Source organism: Arachis duranensis, chromosome 6, assembly GCF_000817695.3.
Source record: "Arachis duranensis cultivar V14167 chromosome 6, aradu.V14167.gnm2.J7QH, whole genome shotgun sequence".
In the NCBI taxonomy this organism is placed as follows: Eukaryota; Viridiplantae; Streptophyta; class Magnoliopsida; order Fabales; family Fabaceae; genus Arachis; species Arachis duranensis.
In genome coordinates, this window is record NC_029777.3 from 92,684,617 (window position 1) to 92,706,551 (window position 21,935).

Sequence of the window (21,935 nt, forward strand, 5' to 3'; positions counted from 1 at the left end):
TTATTCTAGATTTTTATTTTAACTGATTATTTTTTAATATTTATTTTCTGCAATATTTAATATTTTATTACATGCTTGAAATATTTAATAGGGACAGACTAAATATTATTAATTAATTAAGCACAATAAAATATTCTTTTTTTTCTGGAGTTTGAAACATCTATTAAACCTGTCTAATACCATTTTTTTATTGTTTTTGGTCAGAGCCAAGAGCAAGATAAAAAAAATCAAAATTTTATGTAAAATAAAAAAAATTAAATATGTAAAACATAAAATTTTAATAAGATTTAAATCGTAAAATTGTCAAACTTAATATAAATTTTATAAAACTGATTAACTCATTTAAAATTATAATATCAAAACATTTTAAGAGTGAAATTGAGATTCTAACCATTATACTTTCCGGAAACAAAAACTCCATCCTTACCTCTATACAGTTTCCGTGTAACAAGTTCACTAACAAGTCTATTTACCAGGGTCAAAAGTCAAAACTATTGCGTGTCCATGGCCCAGGATAGAAAAATAGTTCCCTCATTAATCTTTCATTACCGTGCCCAAAAAAAAAAAAAAACTTTTCATTAAAATTACCAGGCTTAATTTCAAAGGACAAAAGTCACAAAACCCAAATTTTCATGCTTTTTGTCATACAAATTTGAACACAACGAGAGTGGCAGGAGACAAGTCACTCGTAACCTGTGCAACTTCAGTTCCTCACGTGTTTATAAATTTGATTATTTCAACATCTACAATTCCACACAAGACCGTTAAGTTACCCTGGCCCCCTTATCCAGTTTTGAGTTTTTCACAAAGGCAATCTAATAATTTTTTTCCCAATAAAAAATAATAGAGGAATAAGAAGGGCTCACAGAATTTATGATGTATAATTATCAATTAGTCTCGTAAAATAATATCTAATCATATAAGATTATTTATTTATTTTTTAATAGTTAAATATGGACCAAATTTCAATAAAAATATTGCCCTCCAAACTTTCTCTATCATTGGAAAAAGGACAGAAACCACGAACCACACTTAAATGAAGTCAAATGAACTCTTTCTTCGACTGATTAAACCCTTCTTCGAAAATACACAGAAGAAGTGAGTGAGTTTGATGAGCAGTGTGCACGATCTCCAATGGCGAACAAACTACTGATTTTGTTTCTAGGAACAATACTGTTCCTGTGTGTGGAATCAAAGTACATAGCGTATAACACCTCGCAGGGCGTGGTGCCTGGGAAGCTCAACGTTCATCTCGTTGCTCATACACACGACGATGTTGGTTGGTTGAAGACCGTTGATCAGTACTATGTTGGTTCTAACAATTCAATTCAGGTACTTCTATTTTTTTATTTTATTTTATTTTTCCCAGTGAACTTTTGAAGAAGGTGTCTGTTGATTGAAATTGATTTCGCAACAAAAGGAAAGGGAAAAAGAGATCGAATGATTGATTCACCATTGCGAGCATTAAGGAAAAAAAGAAGTTTATTTCAATTCCGAAGCGAAACCTAGCGTCTCCTGATAACACTCTATCCCTTTAATCCATTCTTTTGAACTGTTAACTTAGCTAGTTGAGCGATTTCTACACGCTGAACAATTTGAGAAAGTGAAGTATCTGATCCAACATGTGTAGCTTTAATCAGTAAGCAGCCATTCTCATTGATTGTTCCATCGATAATCTGTTCAGCACATTTCAAGAAATTAAAAATGTTTCCCTAATTTATAGTACTGGAAGTCTGATTAAAATAATCAAAGGTGCTAGCATATTTCTCTACAGAATATCAACCTCAGAATCCAGTGAATATTAAATAAACCTATCGCTAAACTCATCACAGAATGCATTTTATGAATTATCCAATTATCTAATATCTGGTTTTGTTGTTTAGCCTTTTTATGTTTGTTGAAATGAATGCATATGTGTATGTTAGATTCTTTGCATTAGAGTGGCAGTAACTACTATAGTCTAAAACCAAATGCTTATATTAGAGGATGGTTATTTAGTTTTAATTTAATCTCCTTGATCATTCTGTTGTTCCGAGTAATTTTTTAAACAAATTTTGTGTAGGGGGCTTGTGTGCAAAATGTGTTGGATTCTGTTGTTCAAGCTCTTTTGGCTGATAAGAATCGAAAGTTTATCTACGTTGAGCAAGTAAGTTAATATTTTTTTTTTTTTTAATTTGTATGTGTGTGTGACTTCATTTCTTGCTCGTTTGACCATGTCTTTTTGGATTATATTGCTGCATCTACTTCCTCCTAGAGGAAAATATATAACTGAAAAAAGTTGGGTTTTTAGGTCCAATTTAATGCTATTACAAGTTTAAATTTTCTATTCATTCCTTTTTCTGCACTGGTTATATATATAATTTTTATTTCTTTTATTTATTTATTTATTTTTATTTTGTCTGTAGTCTATTCATGCAGGATTATTCAAATTTTGAGTCAAGGTTGCTTATCAGTTATCACCTAAATTAAGCCACTGTTTTATACCTGAGCATGCCATGTGACTGTATGTTGATGTTCATTTGATGAAATACACCCTTTTCAAACTTTTTCTTGAAATATTTATTTCCTCAATGCAGGCCTTTTTCCAGAGATGGTGGAGAGATCAGAGTGAGGCTGCTCAGGATAGTGTAAAGAAACTCGTTAGTTCGGGTCAACTAGAGTTCATGTAAATTCCATTTCTGATGCAAAATTTCATTGTGATTAAGGACAAAGTCATCTTTCATGTTTGTCAGGGTTCCCTCTCTTTAATCCTCTCTTACATTGACTTGTTTCTGCGTATTGAATTTATTATTCCTTTCTTTCATTTGTCCTTGTCACAGAAATGGAGGCATGTGTATGCATGATGAGGCATCAACTCATTACATAGACATGATTGATCAGACTACACTTGGACATCGGTTTATTAAAGAGGAGTTTGGTGTGACTCCTAGAATTGGTTGGCAAATTGATCCCTTTGGACATTCTGCTGTGCAGGCTTACTTATTGGGAGCTGAAGTATGGCACATTTGGAAGAAAAATAAATGTCACAAGTACTATTTTCTTAGTTGGCTATCAACTGGTTGTTCTACTGTGGATGCAGGTTGGCTTTGACTCACTTTTCTTTGGTCGGATAGATTACCAAGATAGGGCTAAGCGCAAAAGGGAGAAGAGTCTTGAGGTCATATGGCAGGGTAGTAAGAGCTTTGGCTCATCAGCCCGGGTAACTCTCAAGAATTGTTTTTCTTTCTGTTCTTTGATATTTGTATGGTTGTATGTAATTTCATGATTGGTGACTCTTAAATTATATATTCCTTGTCATCATCTCATGGATATCCTTGATGCTTGGTATACCTCCAGATCTTCGCAGGTGCTTTCCCTGAGAATTATGAGCCACCACCTGGTGGATTTTACTTTGAAGTTAATGATGTTTCACCAGTAATTCAAGTAATATTATAAGAACTTGTTAATTTTGTCACTACTACATTTTTTATTTGCCTATTGTGCTAAATATATATGTTACTTTTTGCTTAAGGATAATCTGGATTTGTTTGACTACAATGTTGAAGATCGAGTGAATGACTTTGTTACTGCTGCATTGTCACAGGTAAATTGAGCAAGCTTTCCTTCCCGCTGCTGAATAAGTTATATGATTTCTGTGCGAACAAGAAGCATATATTTTTTTAGGGAAAAATAATATGTGAAAGTTAAACAGCCAAAATGTCGTGATCACACTTATCCTGTCCTTTTCTATTGATTGTTCTTAGGGCTGCAAGTGAGTCAAACCGACTCGCGAGCTGACTCGAGCTCAGCTCATTAGCAGCTCAATAAGTTGAGCTTGTGAGCCGAGCTTGAGTTTAGATTTGAAGTCATATATTAAATGAGTCGAATTTGAGTTTCAGTAAGTACAGCTCATTGGCTCATGAGCTGGCTTGATTATGTATATTATATACTTACATTAATACATATATTACTTTATACTTTTAATTTATATGACATGTAAATTTGTTGAATATATGAGGGTAAAATTGCTTTTACTTCTACCATATTTAAATGATAATATTTTTGTCTATTTTAGTGTAGGTTAAAATGGTTGATGAATGAGATTTAGTGAGTGTAACTAGATTGTTTATAATAGAAGAGTGGAAGATCTTTGATCATTTGATATAAAATTTATAGTTATCCTTTATATATAATGATGAGAGGGCATGGACTAAATGTAAGAATATAAGATATATAATTGTTAGTTTTCAACTTAGTTTGGCTCACTTCCAATTTGTTTTGTCATCTTTTACTCTGCTTTAAAATGTTATCTACATTATTGATATATGATATATGTAATTTCCTGAATTAATTTTCATCCGAGTTCATTTTGAAGTAACATTTAATATTTTTTATAACTGGTATTGAGATTCCTACGTACATGAATTTTCTCCTCCAACACGATTGAAGTAAGTGATTATTATCTATTGTTCTCCTTATCTATGATATTGATATTTCAGTTTCCTTGAACTAATTCTCATAAGTAACACTTGATCTTTGTTGTTGTTAACTTTTTATCTATTATGTTGAGTTCCTAAGAATCCTTACCCAAAATCTAACATCAATAGGCAATAGGGCAAAGACTCTTCATTTTTACATCAGCTCCTGTCAGATTTGAAACATGATTTTCTCCAACAGAGATGGGTATTTCATTTTCCCTTCATGATATGGTTCCCTTAACTTCCTGTGGTGTCTTTAGCACCCACAATGAATCATTTCACTTTCTAACAGAATAAAGTTTTTCTGCTAGTATAGCTCATCTGGAGATTTTTTCATGTCACATTCTTTGGTTGTTATTTATCCCTTCCTTGCTCCTTATTTATATATCTCTGGGAACTCAAATATTAGTGTCTTGTCTCATTTCTAGTTATTTGAAATGAGAGGTACTATTATCAGTCTGGACTTAGATTCAAATCTATTGCAAAGAAATAAAAAAAGATGCACATTGTAGTTCTTTTTTGGTTTATCATTTTTGTAATGTTTGCACCAGAAAGACTAGTGATGTATACATTACACACTACAGAGAGCATACTGATTACCTATTGTATTCTAGTTATTTGTGTAGTTCAATGTTGGGTAATAATATTATTATGTTATCACCCTTTATTTTTATTAAAATCAGGATTTCGGAAATCTGTTTCTTACCTCACAGAATGGCAATCCAGTTGAATGACATGTTTTTAACTTGAAACTTGAGCAAGAAGTGTAATTATACTATTGTTGTACTAAGTGGAACTTTAACAACTCTATGCAGGATCTCATTTAAATTATTGCGCCATATTGTTTCATTTTCAGGCAAACATAACTCGAACAAATCATATAATGTGGACGATGGGAACTGATTTTAAGTATCAATATGCACATACATGGTTCCGACAGCTTGACAAGTTTATTCATTATGTCAACAAGGTAATTTTCTAACAACTCAGGAGAATGAGATACCTCCTTTAACTACTCAGAATTCATTTTTCATGATTTTCTTTTTGTCCTATATGATTTTCTATTAGTAAATTGGTATTGGTCATTGAGTTAAGGATGTACCAAAAATTCGTATAATCACTAGTAACAAGCTAGCCCTACAATTTTTAAGATGATGAAGAATGTGTAAACTTTTTTCAGAACTCTTATTCAGTAAAATCAATTTTCTTGGTTAAACTTGTATCTAAAGACAATACAAACAGTAATCCTTAGATTAAAAAGGAATATATTTTATTGTGGTTTAACTCACAGTTTGACTTGCTGTCATTACTCATATGTTAATTTTAACTTTAGGATGGACGTGTCAATGCTTTGTACTCTACACCATCCATATATACGGATGCAAAATATGCTACAAATGAGTCATGGCCAATCAAGACTGATGATTACTTCCCGTGAGTTTAAGACTTAGTTTGCATAATCTCTTTTCTTAATTCCTGAGTTTTCTTTCTCATTGTATGATGTTTTACCTGTATTTGTGCATTTTTTTTTAAAAAAAAAACAAAGTTATGCAGATAATGCAAATGCTTACTGGACTGGATACCTTACCAGTAGGCCAGCTATCAAGCGCTATGTCAGATTAATGAGTGGCTATTATTTGGTATGATGTCTATGTTTATGGGTAATATAAATAAGGTAACTGAAACTTCTGGTCCACTGATGTTAAGAAATTTATCTTTTACCAATACATTATTAGGCTGCAAGACAACTAGAATTTTTTAGTGGGAGAATGAATTCAGGGCCAAATACAGACTCATTAGCTGATGCTTTGGCAATTGCTCAACACCATGATGCTGTCACTGGCACAGAACAGCAGCATGTGGCAAATGATTATTCGAAACGATTGGCAATAGGCTACAAGGAGGTGCAGTTTCAGTTTATCTATCTTTTAGTAATTGTCTATATCCATTTGTTAGCATGTCACCTAGTAGCATTTTTCATTTTGCAGGCAGAGCAATTGGTTTCATCAACACTGGCATGCTTGGCTGAGTCAACAGTGCTCGCTGGATGTCAGAACCCAGTTACAATGTTTCAACAAGTAAAAGATCTTTGTTGTTGAATTTGAAGTCTGTGGACCATTTTTCTTACTTGCTATAATGCCTGAATCTACATTGACTTGAAACTATTTCTCATCACTTACTGTTCCTAGAAAACTATTTCTTGTCACTTAGGCTGTGTTTGGTTATGAGGATAAGACAAGACAGGACACCGAGAACAAGACACAAAAATTAGTGTTCTTTTATTTTGTTTGGTGATAAACTAAATATAAAAAATAACAAATTATGAAAGTCCAATTTACTATTATTTTTTCCATATAAAAACTTTAGGAAGAAAAATATAATAATAAAAAATATAATTATGAAAAATTAATAGGAATAATGAAAAAATAAGTTGTGTCCTTGTTAGTGTCTTTGACTCTTTATGTCCTTCCTGTCAGAAAAGACAAAAAATAAACTAATTTAGTATCTCTGGATACAATGTCTGTATTCATGTCTCATCTGCCAAATATAATTTTGTGTCTCTGTATCATTGTTTCAGTGTCCTATACTTATAAACAAACGCAGCCTTATAGTTCCTTAGCTTTGTTAGCGATTAGCTTTAACGTGTGTTGGGATAACTGAAAGATTAAAATATTTCAATAGTTACTTATTCATGTGAAATCAATTTATGTTTTGATACTCTAGCAAGAAAATGGTTTTAAAATAATCTATTTTGTTTGGATTATATAAAATTGTTGTTTTGCATGATAAATTTACTAAATAAAGCATCTAAATGACTGTTTATATTTTAATAATATATTTTGTTGAACTCAGCTTATACTTATATTCATAAGTTCCAAATAGTGGCTTATACTTGTAAGCTTTTTTTCAGCTTAAACTGATCATCTTTTGATATACGATATAGTTTATAATTTTACCAACCTTTGCATGTGTTCACAAATATATGGTTCTTTCCTTTCTCTGTTCACTTGAAAGAAATATCCTTAATCTCAATTATTCATCATTCTGTGACATTTGCATATCTTGTTGATGCTTAGAAATTTGTCACCTTATTTAATGCATAAACACGTTGAGCTACAAGGAAGTTTTGCAATGTCCATATCTATGCTATATACTTGATTTGTTCATCCAATCTCAAGTTTTGTGTATTAGCCATATTATGTAACGACTGATGCTCAGAGCTTTAGATATTAATTTTTTCTCTCTATATGAGATTATAGTGATTAGAACTGAGATTGAATAGAATTAAATTTGTGTATTGATTGTTTCTGATTATCATATCCAATTTCAAGCTGTAAGGTTTCTGATGATTGCAATCTGCTTTCCTTTCTTCCTCTTTTTTTTGTTTATTTTCCAGTGTCCACTTTTGAATATAAGTTATTGTCCTGCATCAGAAGTTGATCTCAGTCATGGAAAGAATTTGGTAAAACCATTATTTCTTCAAATTTGTTTATCTTTGCTTCTAAGCATTCCATAAAGTGTTTTATTTTAGAATTTTTAATCCTCTTTTTTCATCATCCTTGATCCTTCTTATATTTAGGTTATTATTGTTTACAACTCTCTTGCTTGGAGAAGGAACGAAGTGATTCGAATTCCTGTGAGTCATGCCATCTTTTTATTTCTTGTTGTCTTCAATCTGATATCTTGCACCACTTACATCATTTGAAAGTTGAAACTAATATAACAAAAGTTGTTACAATCTACATTCATTTGATTCTTTCGATGGTCAGCATGCTGTTAAAGGTTATTGGCGTCCCTGTTTACTGAAATAAGCTGCTTTTAAAATTTCATAGACTGTAAATGGTCTTTGGCTACCATTAATCAGAGGTGTCTTTTAGAAACAAGTGCTTGGTGAACCAAAATGTTAAAACCGCTTTTTTTCCCCACCAGAATAAAGGAATAAATACTCTCAGTGATCAACTTCTAATATAAATAACTGGTGCTGAGTTCATGGTCGTCTGTTCAATAGTTTTTTTCTATAACTGACATTCAAATGGGTTGTGTATGCTTTATTACATGGTCTAACTCTAACCCACTAGTTTTCAGCCATATCTTTTGTATCTATACAAGGATGTCTCATTGTCTTAATTCCAACCATACAAAAAAGAGGAGGAGAAGAGTATAATAACCTAAAAGACATTAATAAAACGCACGAAATTGGTAAACATTGTTATATCCAATTTTTTATAACCTGGTAATGCATTGTTTAACATTCACTTATGAAGGATGTCTTTGGTAATCAGAGTTGACATGAATCAACTTTGATTTGCTTCTAAAAGCACGACTTAGATACAATGCATTATTACATTTTTATGAAGCGATGATAATAGGCTCACCAAACAATTTTGTATCTACAAAGACTATATATGCATCCTATTGGAAGCAATATAAAACTAGCCTCACTGCTTCACACATTGATTCAAGGGGGAGCAGCAGCATCTTGCATGGCCAGTAAACATGTAAAATCAAGTATTATGCTTTTATTATTATTTTAATTTTGGTCTGATCTCCGGGTCCTGGGTTCAAGCCATAGAATCAGATTCTGCGTCAGGTTAAACTGTCTACATTATACCTTTTGGGAGTAGTCCTAATCCAAACCCTACATAATAAGAGATGCTTTGCATTGAACTGCCCTTTTTTGTGGTTTTAGGCTATAGCCTTAGAGGATTCTAAAAAAAAAAATATGCCAGGTCCTGTCTTGTCATGCGTACAACATTTGATAATATAAATAACATATAGTGCTTGCACAGATAAGTTTCAGTTATGATCTATTAAACTATCATAATGTTTACTATTGTTAACATGCCTTCCATTGCGACAAATTTCTTTAGGTTATTGATGACAATGTTGCGGTTCATGACTCTAATGGCACAGAAATAGAATCTCAACTTCTTCCTCAAGCTGAGGCCTTCGAAGGCTTAAGAAACTTCTATGTCAAGGCATATTTGGGACACACTCCACTCAACACACCCAAATATTGGCTTGCGTTCACAGTTTCAGTACCTCCACTTGGTTTTAGCACATACACTGTCTCAACTGCCAAAAGGACAGGTTCTATAATAAATTGTTTTATTATTAACTAACTAATATTTATTTGCTTTCCATTTGCCTACAGAATTGGTTTTTTTGATATTTGATTTCTTCTTGTTTTCAGGTTCAACCAAATCATCAGTAAATACATATCAAAGTAATGAAAAGGCGAGGTTTGAAGTTGGTCAAGGGAACTTGAAACTTAGATTCTTTACAGATGAAGAAACACACAGCAATTATGTTAATATAAGAAGCATGGTGCGTGATACATCACTTTGCGTGAAAAGATTCCCCCTTAATTAGGAACATTTCATGTTGTAGTCTTGCCTGTCTTTGTGATGTTCTCCCTTCTCATCATCTTTTAGTATATTCTGTTAGTTGAGTCCTTCCACTGTTGTATACAAAATTGAAAATCATGAAGTAAAAACCTGATTGGCACTCTTAATTTTGAAATGGAAGATGGACAAACAAGTTGAACAGAAGTACCTTTACTACTCAGGATATAATGGAAGTCATCAAAAGGATCCACAGGTAGACATTTTCACTTTAAAATCCTGATATTATTAACTTTTCACTTCTCCTGCCATTGTTCTTCTAATATAAATTTGTTATTTCATTTCCGTTACAGAATTCTGGGGCATATATTTTTCGTCCAAATGGCACATATTTCATCAACCATGAAAGACAGGTTTTAAATGCAATCTGAAGTATAATATCTCTACGAACAAATGCCACAACTACTTTAAGTTAAAGTATTGAATTCTCAGGTTCCTTTTACTGTTTTGCATGGACCATTGCTTGATGAAGTGCATCAACAAATCAACCCATGGATATATCAGGTGTTCTGCTTGGTCTTTCATCTTTTAACATCATTGGAATATTACTCTCTTACTAATAAACTCCTTTCATGAAACTGTTAAGTATCTAAGGAAAGTGGGAAACCACACCTTAAAAGCTAGCTGTTAAGGGGGAAGAACCACTCTCCTTATATACAACATCAAGCATCCCATACTACTCGATGTGGGACTTTGAGCACCCCATAATACCCAAGTCCCTAACAGAAACTGTCAATGTTTTGAGAAATTAACTAACACAGGCCATTTGAATATTTGACTCAGACTGATAAACTGAAATAATGTGATGTAGGTGAATTTGGAATTTAGGAAAATGGTAAATCTGATTCTAGTAATATGTTGCTTTAAATATATTATTTTCTAATTGCTTTGAAAAGGTCAAGAAATGCTACTGGATTATAGAATGAGCATCTAGAACAATAGGACTAATACCTATGTCAGGAATGCATTTGCAATAGTTATATAAGGTGGTCTTGTGGCTAACAGACTAGCACCTTGATAAATAAATCACCATCACTAACCTTTGCTCATTATTTTCCAGTCACCTGAGATCTTTTTTTTTTTAAGATTTCTTTTTTCTTTCATGATCCAGTTTATGTTATCTATAAAGGGGATAGAAGAGAGTTGGTGTCCAATTTTTTCCCTAAACTAGCCTTCTTCATATATTAAAATATCAGAAAATACTTTTTGCGTTCCTAAGATTTCATCCAAAAACCAATGGTTAAGAGAGCAAAATATTTACCAACTTGACCAGTGCCACATTTGTTACTATTATACATATTGAATAAAAAAAACGGTGGAGTAATAGACATCAATGCCTACTAATAACATGTCTATTAGTCCACTAGTAATAGTAATTATAGTAACAATTAATGAGAAATAAGACTTCTTTTATCTATTTCTAACATAATATTGGAGATTAATGTGCATCAAATATGTCGGCAGATTACCAGGCTACACAAAGAAAAGGAGCATGTTGAAGTAGAGTTTATTGTAAGTTTTAAAATAGTTGCTTTTATTATTTATATTTACGTTTGTGTCATTAATATTCATTGTGAAAACGGATACCAATTTACATTTATAACATGGTTTATATATGTGGGATTTTGGATCATTTGAACTGGTTATTTTTCGAATTTCAGGTTGGCCCTATACCTATTGAAGATGGAACTGGTAAAGAAGTTGCCACTAAGATTTCAACTGCTTTAAGCAGCAAGAAAACATTTTACACAGATTCTAACGGTCGCGATTTTATCAAAAGGGTATGCAATTTAGGTTCTGTTGAATATAATATGCCTCGAGGAATTTTTGAACCATCTTAACTTTCTTCTTTTCCTTATTCCACAGCTATGCCTCTCAAATATTTTACTACCTGCTGGTTATTTAACTTATGTGTAATAATATTTTAAGCACTTCTTATTGGGTCAACTTTCAGTATATTCTTGACTACCATATCCATTAGGATATGACAACAACAATAACAACAAAGCCTTATCCCACTAGGTGGGATTGGCTACAAGAATCAAACGACGACATTGCTAATATTCATATATCTAGGTGCTTGATGTTGATTGTGACAAAGCAGCTCCTTCTCTGAGATTGATGGAAGCAACTTTGTATATTTGATAAAAAAACAGTTGCATGGCTCGTAAAACTTTTCCTTGAATTTCAAGTTTAGCTTTTTTCCTTTTCTTTGGGCATAACTTAATTTTATTTAACTTATCCCGCTGCAGATACGTGACTTCAGAACAGACTGGGATCTGGAAGTGAACCAGCCCATTGCAGGAAATTATTACCCTGTATGTGAACTCATGTACATTAGTTCTTTCAAAATAATTGGTAGTTTTTAAAGGCCTATTTTCCTCCTCTTACTTGCTTGAAGGATTGTTAGTTATTGTTGAAACTGTTACTTATGCCTGCTGTGCAAACTGCTGGTAGTTGTTGTATGATAAATTATACAGCTACTCTTAATAAGAAACTTAAAATAGAAATATGTGCTTTCTCAATTTGGTTTAGTAATATTGTCATTCTCATTGATCGTCACTAGACTTAATTTCAACATTTATGGATGTATCCACAATGGTAACTACTGGCTTTATGGCACTTTGTTAGAAGTTCAAGCAGCAGTTATTATCATCCTTTTGGTTCACAAATTATTTCTTTTTTTTTTTTTTCATTTTGTCTTCAGATTAATCTAGGGATATACATAAAAGATAATAAGACAGAATTCTCAGTTTTGGTGGATAGATCTGTTGGAGGATCTAGCCTAGAAGATGGACAAATAGAACTGATGGTCCACAGGTATGTGGTATTATTTAGATAATGCATTGTAGAGACTCCTGTTATACCAAAATTGAAAATATATTACCACTCCTATCTGGCACTGTCTTATTCTTGGAAATGTAGTACTTTTGGCATCTGTCTAAACAGTGTGTATGAATATAATATAGGACAAACCCCTTCAATGCCAAAAATATTTTGGAAGAAAGCATTGGAAGATATTGTTGGTATACAAGTAGGCAGTGATTACGTGTTCTAGTTCATGGAATAATGCAGTTTTTTTCAGGGAATATATCCACTTAAACATTTGTTATGGAGATGTTGGTTGAATCTCTTCCTTTTAGATAGGATGTGCTCAATCTGCATATTGAAGTTTGCAGCTTGTAGTTTAAGTGTTTGAACTTTGAAATGCACAGTATGCTTAGTTCAAGGCTCACAAGTTAATGTTCATTTTTTGGAAGTTGGTTTTGAGGATATCCTTCTCCCTAAACTTTTCTAAACATGTTGAAACAACTTTTCTCTTTCCTGACACCAATAGGCGATTGCTACTTGATGATTCAAAAGGTGTTGCAGAGGCTCTAAATGAAACAGACTGTGTCGCTGATGATTGCAGGGGCCTAACTGTAAGAATTTCTTGCCTAGATTTTAAATTCATGTAGCTATCAGCATTTCTCCTGATTAATATCAACCTTTTACTTCAGATATGCATTGTCTGTTGATAAACCAAACTACTTTCAAATGGGTCTTAATGCTGGTAGCAGAAAAATCAGTGTCAATCCATTTTAGCAGAAGTTGACTAAAGCCTTGTGATCATGTTTTGGCATGTGCAAATATGTTTTGTTAGATATATAACCGTTTTTTATTACAATGTTCTATTAGAAGAAGGATTTGATCTCAATTATATTTTTGACGATCCCTTTGACAGAGTGCATTTTTTTTTTCAGCTAGCAAATTTAGAATGCCCATTTTCCAGTATTTATGGACAAATGTCTCTTCATGTGACTTAGGTTTTGCCATTCTGAAATCCATAACTAATTTTTTGTCAGGTCCAAGGTAAATTTTACTACAGGATAGATCCCTTGGGTGAGGGTGCAAAGTGGCGCCGAACTTTTGGTCAGGAGATATATTCTCCTCTTCTATTAGCTTTCTCTGAAAAGGTGAAATTTAGTAGGGAGAAAAGAAAGAGTAATTGTATAATATACATGTACTTTCTATTGATCAACTCAGGGTTTTTTTTGTTTTTCTTTCTTTTTTTTTTTAATTTTATTATATCAAGTATCAGTCAGTAAAAGGTTGATTTTATTTGGCAGGATGATAAAGATGATTGGATGAATTCCCATGTGCCAACATTTTCAGGAATGGATTCGTCATATACATTGCCTGATAACATTGCAATGATAACATTACAGGTCTTTGTGGCTTTATCCCTGTTTAAAGGGATTACCTTATCTCATGCCTTACAAGCTCAGGATAAATAATAGATATTGTTCTTGGCCAACAGTGACAACATACTAAATGCCAACACAATGATAGCTTATTTATTTCTGCATGCATGCTTTCAAAATTTGTTATGAACATAATTCTTTAGCTTGCATTTTATCTATTGTTTTGGACATTTCAGGAACTTGATGATGGGGCAGTTCTGCTTCGGTTAGCACATCTATATGAGGTCTCCATTTCTTTTTAATTAATATTTTTAATGTTTTTCTTTGAGAAGATTGCAATGATCCATTTATATGTGATCTTGCCTTTTCAGTTCTTGCTCACTATTCTTGGTCACATTTTAGGCCCGTTTTATTTTGGTGGGGTAGGGTGGGGTAGGGTGGGGTAGGGCAGGGTCGGGCAGGGCTGGCAGCCTGTTTTGACACCCCATAGAAACTGTTTTCTCAAGAATGAAAATAAAATAAAATAAAGTTATTGGCTTCCTTGTTTAATTAATCAGCATCTCTTGTATTGTTTCTAGTGGTACCATTTGTCTCTCGTTCTGTGATGACTATTGCTAAAACGAAGAATAAGCTTTCAGCATGATAATAAAATGTTTCATGTAATATATTGATGACAGATAACTTTTGTATGCTGAAAAAGAAAATTGCAATTTGTTAAGAGAAATTTGTGAATCCTCGTGCCAAACCAAAAGCATGTGAATCTATTAGGTTAAGGAAAAAAAGAAACAGTCCCTTGCACAAGCTTCATCCTGAGACTGATTCTTGCCCTCATGATTGCTTGACAAATAAATAAATATATCATGATTGTTCTTTTTTTCTTTTTGGATATAACTCATGATTGTTCTAAATTTTGAATTGCGGGCTCCCATGCTATTAAGTAGGTACTTGTTGACCAAGTATTATTATAAGTAGGTGCTATCTAAATACAAGCTAATCCTTATCACAAATCAAATTTTGCAATGCATGCATATTATTGACTTTCAAAATAAAACAAACTACCACTTCATCCCTTTGTATTTTTGTTGCTATTATTTGTCCTTTTCCTTCTTAGTGATTTTTGCATCATGTTTAGTATCCCACATTCTAATCCCCAACAAATTTATGCACAGATTGGAGAAGATAAGGATCTCTCTGTAAAGACAAGTGTAGAGCTGAAAAGACTCTTCCCTGAAAAGAAGGTAAAATCTAAAATTGCGATAAGATTTCACTAGTTTGGTTTGGGGGTAAAAATAAGATGGAAATTTTCATCGATGAGTCTCATGAGTAAAAAGCTCCATGAAAATTTCCAACCGATATTTGTCCCTCAACCAAACACACGCTTAACACTCCGTTAGATAGTTTGGACAAGATATAAATACAAAGACAGTAACATGGAAAATTTGTGTTGGCTCTGTCCCTACCTAGAAAGGTCGGAAAATACAAGAACTGTGTACTAGGAAATATTGTCTTGTATTGTATATCTACCTTTACCTCCAAATATATATAAATGTGGTGTCTATGGTTCTTATGGCTACGGTGACTATGGTGATTATATAATTTTAGTAACATTTTTTTTTAAATGTTGCTAAAATTAAAATCCACATTTTTTTAGATTTAGTAATAGTTTTTACTTTTATTTTTTAAATTAAAAAGTGTCGTTAAATAGTAAAAAGTGTTTTTTAATTTTAATAACACTTTTTAAGTATTGTTAAAATTTATAGGTACCGTAGCCACAGTAACCACAGGTACCATATCATAAATCATGTTAGTTTTATGAAATAGTTTGAAGTTGGTTTAGTATATGATGGACTTGAATTGTGTAGTAAGAATACTAATGATAGTTTTGATGGAGTGATTTGGATGAATAGTTTGAGAAATTTGATAGTTATATTATTGATAGATTAAGGAGAGTACAAAGACTAGTAGAATTTGATGTTTGTTAGTTGATTACAATGAATTCCATGATGGCCTATTTATAGGCTCTATTGATTCTAGATAATTCTAAACCTTAGATACTTCTAGACATTAACCTAGATATTTTTAGATACTAATCTTAGATATTTCTAGTACTTGATTTATTTACTTAACTTCTAGACTTCTCCATCATAATATCTGAATATTTTTATGAAACAAGATCATTAGAATTCTAGAGAATTCCACAAATGTGTAGCATAGTCAATACTCCTCCTTGATGCACATTTGTGTAACTCCAAGCATCTCTCGAAATAGTTCGAACTTTGATCTTAGTAGTGCCTTAGTGAATATGTTTGCCAGGTGCTCATTTGTGCTGCAATACTCGATTTTTATTTTTTTCTCCAATATAGCTTCTCGTATAAAATGATACTTGATAGGTATATGCTTGGTCCTATTATGATGGAGTGGACTGTTTGCCATTGCTATTGCTAACTTCCTGTCGCACAACATAGTTGGTTCTTCTTGTTGCTTTCTTATGTCTTCGAATATTTTCCTTAGCCATATTGCTGGATTAGTAGCATTTGCAGCTGCAACATACTCAGCTTCAGCAGATGATTGAGTCACAGTTTCTTGTTTCTTTGATGCTCAAGAGAATACTCCAAATCCTAGTGTAAATGCATATCCAGAAGTGTTTTTCATGTAGTCAATTGATCCTGCCCAATCACTGTTGATATATCCAAATAGTTTTGGATCTTCAATAGATTTATAATGAATGCCATAATCTTTTGTACCCTGAATATATCTTAAAATCCTTCTTGCAGCTCCATAGTGCTTCTGACTTTGCTTTTGCATGAATTTTGACAATAGACTTGTTGCATACATGATGTCAGGTTTTGTGATAGTTAGATAAAGGAGACTTCCAATGAGACTTCTGTATTGTGAAGCATTTGCCTCCTCAGATCTACGTTTTGTAATTTCTCATTATGGACTAAAGGAGTAGATACTGCTTTGGAATTATTCATTTTGAACTTTTGTAGCAATTTTTGAGTGTATTTCTTTTGTGAGATGAAAATTTTGTTTTCATTTTGGTTTACCTCATTGCTAAGAAAATAGTGCATCAATCCTAAGTCAGTCATCTCAAATGTCTTCTTCATTTCTTCTTTGAATTCTTTTGATCATGGCCTCGTTGTTTCCTGTGTAGATAAGATCGTCCATGTACAAGGAAACTATGAGAGTGTTTAAATTATCTTGTGTCTTGATGTAGAGTGTAGGCTCACTTTTACTCTTCTTGAATTCATGATCAGTGAAATATTTGTCAATTCAACTGTACCATGCTCGTAGAGCTTGCTTGAGTCCATAGAGTGTTTTTTTAAGTCTTAGCACCTTGTCTTCATGTCCTTCTATAATGAACCCTTGTGGTTGATCAATGTATACTTCTTCCACTAGTTCTTCATTTAGAAACGTGGATTTTACGTCCAACTGATAGATCTTCCATTGCTTGTGCGGCTAGTGCAATGAGCACTCTTATTGTATCTAGGCGAGCTATAGGTGCAAATGTCCCTTGTGTTATCTATCCCAGAAATTTGCGCATACCCTTTAGCTACGAGCCTTGCTTTAAGCTTCTAAATGGATCCATCGGGATTGAGTTTTGTCTTGTATACCCATTCGACTCCAATGACATCTTTATTTGAAGGGTGATCTACCAGCTCCCATGTGTTGTTCTTCTCAATCATCTTGATTTCTTCTTCCATGGCATTTCTTCATTCTTTTGGCTTTTCTGCTTCTTCAAAGTTTGTAGACTCGATTTTGGCAAAATTACATGTTTCATATACATCTTGTAGAGGCTTAGTTTTTCTTGGAGGAGAATAATTGGTTGCTTCTACTGTTGGAGTAGTTGGCTTGCTTCTTCACGTTCTTGTTCTTCTAGTCTTATAGGTGATTGTTGTAATACTTCCTTTTTCGACTTTTTCATCTTTTCAGTTCCATTAAGCATTTTCATCAAACTCCACGTCTCTGTTGATGATGAGTTTCTTTGTTTGCAAGTTATACACACGGTATCCTTTTGATTGTGTACTATACTCAAGGAAGATTCCTTTCTTTGTTTTTTCATGGAGCTTGCTTCTTTTTTGTGTAAGGATGTAGACATAGCATATGCATCCAAAGATACTTAAGATTCTTTGCAGAAGATTTTCGTCCACTCCATGCTTCGATCAGAGTTTAATTTTTTACTGTCTTAGTGGGACAGCGATTTAGTAGGTATACTGTTGTGTATACAGCTTCTTCCCAGAAGATATTTGGCAAGTTTTTTCCCTTGAGGATCAAGCGTGCCATTTCTATCACAGTTCTATTTTTTCTCTCAGATACTCCATTTTGCTCAGGAGCATATCCAACTGTGAGTTGATGCTTGATACCCTCTTTGCAGAATTTATTAAATTCTTTGGAAGTGTATTTAGTTTCTCTGTCGCTACGAAGTATCTTGATGCTACGACCACTTCGTTTCTCCACATGTATTTTGAATTTCTTGAAGATGCCAAAAATCTCTGTTCTTTCATGTAGGAAATATGTCCACATCATTCTAGTATAATCATCGATGAAAAGAATGAAATACTTGTTATTGAGTGATGGGATCTTCATCGGACCACAAACGTCAATGTGAACTAATTCAAGCATCTCCTTGGCTTGCCAAGCTCTTCCAGAAGGAAATGGTTGACAATGTTGCTTGCTAAGTAAGCATCATTCACAAGGTTGATTAATCTCTATGATGCTTGGTAGATCTCTTATTAGTTGCTTTTGATGTAGCAACTTTAATCCATGAAAGTGAAAATGGTCAAATCTTTGATGTCACAGCCATGAATTATCTTGTGCATTTAATGCTGTTTCTATGATATAACTCCATTTGAATGGAAAGCTTCTGTTTTTCATCTTTACTATTACTAGAAGTCTTTTAGTTTTCCTTTCACTTATGGTGCATGAGTCTTCTTCAAAGTGTAATACGTAGCCTTTCTCCATCATTTGGCCAATACTAAGTAGGTTTTGAGCCAGTTTAGAAATTAACAGAATATCGTGGATATTCATGATATTCTTATTTCCTATCTTGGTGTGGACGATGATTGTATCTTTGCCATTCGCCTACATTCCGTCTCCAAGTCTGATGTAGATCGAACAGATTTACTGATTTCACTAAATAGGTTTTGATCACTTGTCATGTGATTACTACAACCACTGTTGAGATACCATATATCATCTTTCTTCTTGCGCTCTTGTGATGATGCATAGAAGATGCACTCTTCTCCCTCCGTTTTTTCATAGAAGTTTGTGCGATGATTGATCTTCATCCTATAATCTTTCTCCATATGCCCAAACCTTTTACAATTGCGACACTGTGGTTTTTCACGATGCCAACAATCCTTCTCTAGGTGGTTAGTTTTCTTGCACATGCCACATGAAGAATATTGTTTCCCATCTTCAGTTTTATTTTCGATTTTTTAGAAGTGTCTGAAATTCTAGAATTTTCTTGTCTTTTTCCTCCTATTTTATTTAGATTCTGAGATTTTATATTGAGCTTAGACTGAAATGTATTTTCTATTGAATCTTCATCATCTCGACTTGCTAGTCTTTGTTCAAAAGCGTATAGTGAGCTTATTAACTCTGCTAGTGTTAGTGTTAATAAATCCTTAGTTTTTTCAATTGTAGACATTTTATGATCGAATTTGGAAGGCAAACTAATGAGTATTTTTTTTACTATCTTTTTATCAGGCAAATCTTCTCCATAAGCTTTTATTTCAGTTACTAAGTTCATTAATCTTGTATAGTAACTTTTTATTTTTTCAAAATCTTTTATTTTCATATTTGCATATTGCTTCTTTAGAGATTGGAGGAGGATTGTGCATACGTTTGTGTCGCCTCTGAACTCTTGCTCCAAGTTTTCCCATACTTCCTTAGCTACGATATTCCTCATATCTTTGCGAAGATTGTCTTTGTTACAACTTGTTGGAGGAAGCATAGAGCAATATAATTTCTTTGTTGCTATTCCTTTAATTTCTTCTTTTCTGCAGTGGAAAGTGTTGCTTGGTTTCTTTGGCATAGTGAATCCTTCGTGGATAATATCTCACAAGTCTTGTACTTGTAGGAAAGTTTTCATTTGAGAATGCCAGTCCTCATAATTGTCTTCTGACAATATGGGCACATGAATATTTATGGTTGAGATAGTCATGGTTATGAAAAAATTTGTTTGAGTGGATTATAATATGGTGGATATGTATCGTTGACAAGTTAGGAAGAAAGATTCTACGCCCAATAGATAATCGAGCATAGGTCTGATGCCACTGTTAGTTTTATGAAATAGTTTGAAGTGGTTTAGTATATGATGGACTTGAATTGTGTAGTAAGAATACTAATGATAGTTTTGATGGAGTGATTTGGATGAATAGTTTGAGGAATTTGATAATTATATTGTTAATAGATTAAGAAGAGTACAAAGGTTAGTAGAATTTGATGTTTGTTAGTTGGTTACAATGAACTCCATGATGGTCTAGCTATAGGTTCCATAAATTATTCTAGATAATTCTAAGTCTTAGATATTTCTATATATTAACCTAGATATTTCTAGGTACCAAGTATAGATATTTCTAGTATTTGATTTATTTACTTAATTTTTAGACTTCTCTATCATAATTTTTAGATATTTATTTTTATGAAACAAGATTATGAGAATTCTAGATAATTCTACAGATGTGTAGCATAATCAATAAACCATATATAAAATCTCATTTGCACATGTCTTAGCTACCAAACACAGATTAAAAGGATGGGAAATTCTTTTCCACGTCTGTTTAGATTGTTTTGTTACTTAAAACTGCTTTCAAACTGCCTTGGTATAGATCAAAGGGGTGAAAGAGATGAGCTTGTCAGCCAATCAAGAAAGGACAGAAATGGAGAAGAAAAGATTTGCATGGAAAGTAAAAGGGTCTTTAGGAGATGAACATGTTTTATCAAGGGGAGGGCCAGTTGATCAAAAAGAGCTAGCTGTGGAGCTTGCTCCCATGGAGATCCGCACTTTTATCATTTACTTTGATGACAATGACATGCCTAACCTTCTCTCAGATGCATAGTAGTAGATTTTGGCATTGAAAGAAACAAGCATGTTTGTATTATATTTATGTTGTATGGCAAGTCTTCTTTTTTTTTTTTTTTTTCAAATGAATTGGACCATCTCTAATTTTAGGCATTATAAATTCACTCATACATATACATAAGAGTTTTATCCACTACATATAATACATACAATACTATTATTTTCTTTAGGCTCATTTTGGGTAAACAGCTTAATTAAGTGCACTTATTGCAAAGTATATACGACAATCACTAGACTAAGGCCTTGCGTGCCTGTTTGGCAAGGCTATCTAATCTAACACTGATAACTTGGGCAGTTGGGCCTTGAAAGAATGAAGGCTCAAATTGTTTTATGGTTTCTCTTATGGTCGTACTATGATAAAGGTAAAGATGCAAAGTGTATTAATACCTATAAAAAAAATTGCTTAGCCGAGGAATGCTACGGTGAAGAACATTATTTTTTTCTACACACGAGAAATTTAGTTGGCATTTTTTATGGCTAATTTTTTTATATTGATTAAATAAATGTGTAATATATTGTTATTGGAAAATATGTGTTTTTCTTTGATATGGTGGTTTTTTTATTGGTATTTGTTCAAATCGAAAGGTTTGATTTGTTTGAAGAAAAAAATAAACTACAAATTGGAGGGTCTAATTTGTATTTTTTATTTTTAAAAATAAAAATCGGACGATCTAATTTTAACATTAATTTTTATTTTATTTTCGAAAACACAAATCAGGCTATTTGATTTGTGATTGTTTGTTTGAAAAATAAAACAAATCGGAGGCACCAATTTGTCTTAACCATAGCAAGGTAAAACACC

General features: G+C 32.8%; 1 protein-coding gene across 1 annotated transcript; it reads left to right on the forward strand.

The window, feature by feature from the left end:
- The first annotated feature begins 1,000 nt into the window (after positions 1-1,000).
- On the forward strand, positions 1,001-21,293 carry LOC107494630 (probable alpha-mannosidase At5g13980). The gene is made up of 29 exons (XM_016115671.3): positions 1,001-1,332; positions 2,063-2,146; positions 2,577-2,665; positions 2,820-2,994; positions 3,080-3,199; positions 3,337-3,423; positions 3,512-3,583; positions 5,314-5,427; positions 5,791-5,891; positions 6,004-6,097; positions 6,194-6,361; positions 6,446-6,535; positions 7,855-7,920; positions 8,038-8,094; positions 9,329-9,548; positions 9,652-9,785; positions 9,987-10,058; positions 10,156-10,215; positions 10,295-10,366; positions 11,327-11,374; positions 11,524-11,643; positions 12,115-12,180; positions 12,570-12,682; positions 13,200-13,284; positions 13,708-13,818; positions 13,972-14,070; positions 14,283-14,330; positions 15,216-15,284; positions 20,880-21,293. The coding sequence occupies exons 1-29, from the start codon at positions 1,135-1,137 to the stop codon at positions 21,108-21,110; spliced, it is 3,063 nt and encodes a 1,020-aa protein (XP_015971157.1). The 5' UTR covers positions 1,001-1,134; the 3' UTR covers positions 21,111-21,293.
- Positions 21,294-21,935: the final 642 nt, after the last annotated feature.